This window comes from Scardinius erythrophthalmus (assembly GCF_964197995.2).
Source record: "Scardinius erythrophthalmus genome assembly, chromosome: 2".
In the NCBI taxonomy this organism is placed as follows: Eukaryota; Metazoa; Chordata; class Actinopteri; order Cypriniformes; family Leuciscidae; genus Scardinius; species Scardinius erythrophthalmus.
The window spans coordinates 67,518,152-67,522,526 of record NC_138222.1 but is presented as its reverse complement, the minus strand read 5'-3'; the positions used below and the strand labels follow the sequence as shown (position 1 = coordinate 67,522,526).

At 37.8% G+C, this 4,375-nt stretch overlaps 1 protein-coding gene across 1 annotated transcript; it reads right to left on the bottom strand.

The window, feature by feature from the left end:
• Window positions 1-206: 206 nt before the first annotated feature.
• On the bottom strand, window positions 207-4,044 carry LOC308687086 (C-type mannose receptor 2-like; the record flags this gene model as incomplete). The annotated part of the gene is made up of 4 exons (XM_081359343.1): window positions 207-568; window positions 733-1,074; window positions 3,556-3,915; window positions 4,008-4,044. The coding sequence occupies 4 exons, from the start codon at window positions 4,042-4,044 to the stop codon at window positions 207-209; spliced, it is 1,101 nt and encodes a 366-aa protein (XP_081215469.1).
• Between the last annotated feature and the right edge of the window lie 331 nt (window positions 4,045-4,375).

The window sequence follows — 4,375 nt, the reverse complement described above, 5'->3', positions numbered from 1 at the left end:
GATGTCATGGGGTCTTTAAAACATTAGTATTTTAATTACCCAAAGAACATTACATTGATAGAGAAAAGACTCATATGATACTTTTAAATTACAGAAATTAATATCATTGTACTGATATAAGCACATTATCTGATGATTAAAACAAAAAAGTGTTTGCCAGTTAAAAAATCTTTTGCTTAAGAACAACACAAACATATCCTTCACTCCTAATATCTGCTGCAGATGAAGTTGAGTTTGTCGTGTTCAGGACGGCTGATCCAGCGCTGATCTCCTCCAGACTGAACTGCTCCAGATCTCACTCCAGACTCACACTCCTCGTCTCCTGTGCCGTTCCCTGGAGCCCAGTTATGAAAGCACACGGTCTCTCCGCTCACCCAGAACCAGAGGCCCACAGTGCAGGAGTTACGTAAACCCAACCACACCGCCTCAGTAGACGCACGTTTAACCACATTCATCACCTCCTCCTGCATCTCCTCTGAATGAACCGAGACCAGATCCGTATAATTCTGTCTGCAGTATCTCAGAGCTTCAGGCCACGTCAGAGTCTCTTTGATCAGAATCAGTTTATCTGGACACAAAACAAACCACAAGCAAAAACTAGAGAGAGACTGATCAAAAACAACATGCAGAACAAACACTGTGGAGGAATCTGTCATGTCAGACATGTAGCGTGAACTTTAAGATATCTGGAGGTGATGGATGGATTGTGTGTGTTTGTGAGGATCTGCTCACCTTCATGACACACAAAAGGAAATCGGTGGTTGCAAGAGAAGTCTGCCCATTGACCCAGAGCGTTTGGTCTGATCACTGTACAGTTTTCAACACCTCCAACATTATCAGGTTCACCAGTATTCCAGTATCTGAATGAGGAGTTACTCTGATCTGACCACTGCCATGAGTCTCTGAACAGACCGATCCAGACATCATTTCTGTGACTATTATTGATGATCTTCTGAATCTGTTGATTCTCATTCTGGTTCCTCGCACTGACCAGATCACTGTGTTTCTGTCTGCAGTAACTCTGAGCGTCTCTCCAGTTCTTCGTCTGATCGACAAAGACGAGTCCTGTGTTCACTGTATGAAGAAAAACAAAACAGTTTCATAAATAAGTTTGTTCATTATTCATTATTCTTATGCTGCTTTATGTTTTGCACACACACACACACACACACACACACACACACACACACACACACACACACACACACAACAGGGGTGAGGCCAGAAATGTTCAAGTGGGCCTTTATAAAACAGGATAGGCAAAGAGTATGAAAACTGCACGCCAAATGCCAAGGAAAAAAATAATAATAATTACTGGTATGAATCTGTTACATTGAAGCGCACTCACCCCTGAAATTGTTATGATTGACAGTGATAACCGTAGAGACGGACGGGACAAAACATTTGCATTTAGTGCTGTAGTGTAAATGCAGACTAATAGACCCACAGCAACACAGACCAGAAGAAGAAAACAAGTCTGGGTAATTTTAGCAGCTTTAAAGATAATTTTATAAAGCACTCTTTTTTCATGTGTCCTTTTTAAAGCAATGTTTAAAAATCTGCCAATTTGATTTTTTTTTTAATTAAATCTAAAAATATTTAAAAGTATTTAATGCATTTATTTTATTAGCATTAATGATTTGTTATTATAGCTATTTTATAATAAATCCAAAGGCAAAACATGAAAATAACTACATTAGTGTCACGTGTCAAAATGCTTAGTTTTAGTTTAGTTTTTTATTAGTTTTAGTCTTTTAAAAAAAAAAAGTGGGTTGTTTGTCAGGGGCAAGATTAAAAAAGGTCAGAAAAAAGTATTGTGTAATAATAACTCAACAAAAACATCATACAATTTTAGAAATATGTATTCAACAATAACACCAGTACATATGTGAACAGTCTACACTAGACTCCGCAGTAAGTGCAAAATGTGTAAGTGACGTGTGCCAGGAAAAACCCTAAATAGCCAACAGACTAAAGAAGACGTACATGAACAGCATGTATTCAACCCATTTTTGAGCCACACAAGACATTGCTGTCAGAGTGTCAGGGAGCTCAATCTGAGAAATAATGACACATTAAGATGAACCATCTCAAAATGAACTAGGCTACTCAATGAATTGGACTGCAGCATTAGATGCATGTGCAGCATCTCTATGGCAAATCATTGCAGTTGAATAGCAATACAAAACTGCATATGTTGTACTTGACATCATTAATTAACACTGAATTTCCTTTACCTCGTACCAAAAATCGACACATCTATACAAAATTCACACCCTATACAAATCCCACAGCTGTACAATTTTCACACCCTAAACTAAATGTACCCAATACAATACTCATCTGGACTGAAGCAGCAAACATTGTAAGAGTAAAAAATGACAGAATCACAGCTTATATAGTGTTTTGACATCGACAACCCAACTGCATTTTACCTCAAACTCGCGACTAGTTAACTTTCTAAAGAAGGCCCAATCACTTCTCGGGTCGACATTAACTCACTGGCAAAATTGTATTCAGAATTTAAAATATTTTTCATACCACTTTTTAATGTGTGATTGTGTAAAGGTGTTCACTTTATACCAACCTTTCGCAAACTTGCTTTCAACGAACACTCGTTTTCATGGAGACGCGGTGTGCACGGAGGGGAGGGGCTGTGTGTGTGTGTGTGTGTGTGACAGAGAGACGGAGGGAGAGCCGGGAAAGGAAATGCAGCTGAACGTTATTTGCACTATGAAAGACATTGACAAAGACGAAAACTAAGGATTTTATTTATATTATTTATATTATTTTATTTTAGTTAGTTTTGCCAAACACACATTACAGTTTTCGTTAGTTATCGTTTTTTTGTAATGCCTCGTTTTCATTTTTATTTCAGTAAACGACAATGTTTTTCCCACCTAGTTTTAATTTTTTCGTTCGTTTTCGTTTACGATTATAACCTTGCTTGTGACGCTTAGCCGACTCTGCTGTGTGTGTTCTTGTGTTTTAAAGGAGCCGTGGGTTTGGAGACTCTGAAGGGAGAGTGGGATCTCATGCTTTCAAAGCTAACTTGATATTGCTGGCCTCTCCGAAATTGCCTACTCTACCTTTAATTTATAGGTTAAGACTGTGTGTGTTAGTAGAAACTGTCTTGAAGCCGTCATATTTGGTATATGGTGCATCTATAAATGAACGGTAGTTTTAAATAGCAGCACTCACTGTTGTTGCAGACGAAATGACGATTATCACTACATGACAAATCATGAAATTGTCCATTTGACATCATTCCACAATCTCTGCCTTCAGGTTGTCCAGTAGCGCAGTAAATGATCAAGTACTCTCAGTTCTTTTTTAGTTACTGGAACTCTTGTATAACTGAACTATTCTAACTAAGCTTTTGTCAGTACAACATACTATTCCTATTTCACTTTACTTGTTTTTTTGTTTTGTTTTTTGTAAGGCAATTAGTTTGTATGCTTTTAAGTAAGTCTAACTAATTAGATTTTACAGTACAGAATATGGTGTATCTTTTATAAATGAATATTTATTGTGATTGTATGGAGCTGCACTTACTGTTAGATGAATTGCAGATGAAAGTCCGGCTGTCACTACATGACGCATCATGCCATTCTCCATTTTTCATGAAAGCACACTCATCTCTGCCATCAGGTTGTCCAGGTCTCCAGTTCAGATAGAGCGCAGGTTCACCTGAAGACCACTGCCATTTATTAACACTCGTCTTCTTCAGCCCAATCCAGACATCCTGACCAACTCCATTCACACTCTTGTTCAGCTCGTTCATGTCGTTCATGTTGTCAACGGTGGCCAGATCTGTGTAATTCTCTCTGCAGAATCTCTGAGCTTCAGTCCAGGTCTTCAACACGTTTATAAAGTGATACTGACGCTGAACACATTCAGATACGGAGCAGAGAGCTGTGAAAGAGAGCGTTTGATTTAATGCTTTTCATAACAGGGTCAAACCTGATGAAACTATAAACCATAAATAATACAACAAACACACTCACCAATGAGAAGAAGAATCAAATATAGAGTTTGGTCCATTTCTGAGGAAGAAACACATAGAAAAACTCAGAAATCAAACATTCCCTGATTAATTTTGGAGTAAAATATGACAATTTCATTTAGTATCTCAACAGCAGCATGAATTCACTGAACATAATCATTCAGACAATATTAACATCTGAAAGTGTAATTGTGTTTGAAGAATGAACATGTTCTTACTTTAGAGGTCGTGTGTTTCTGTCCTGAGTCTGATGTTTCTGTCTGCAGATTTACACTACGCTATTATTATATCTGCTCTCATCCCTCATTCAGCTCATCACATCATTTGTGTATTTCTCTGAAAACCCCTATTTCATATTTTACTTCCTTG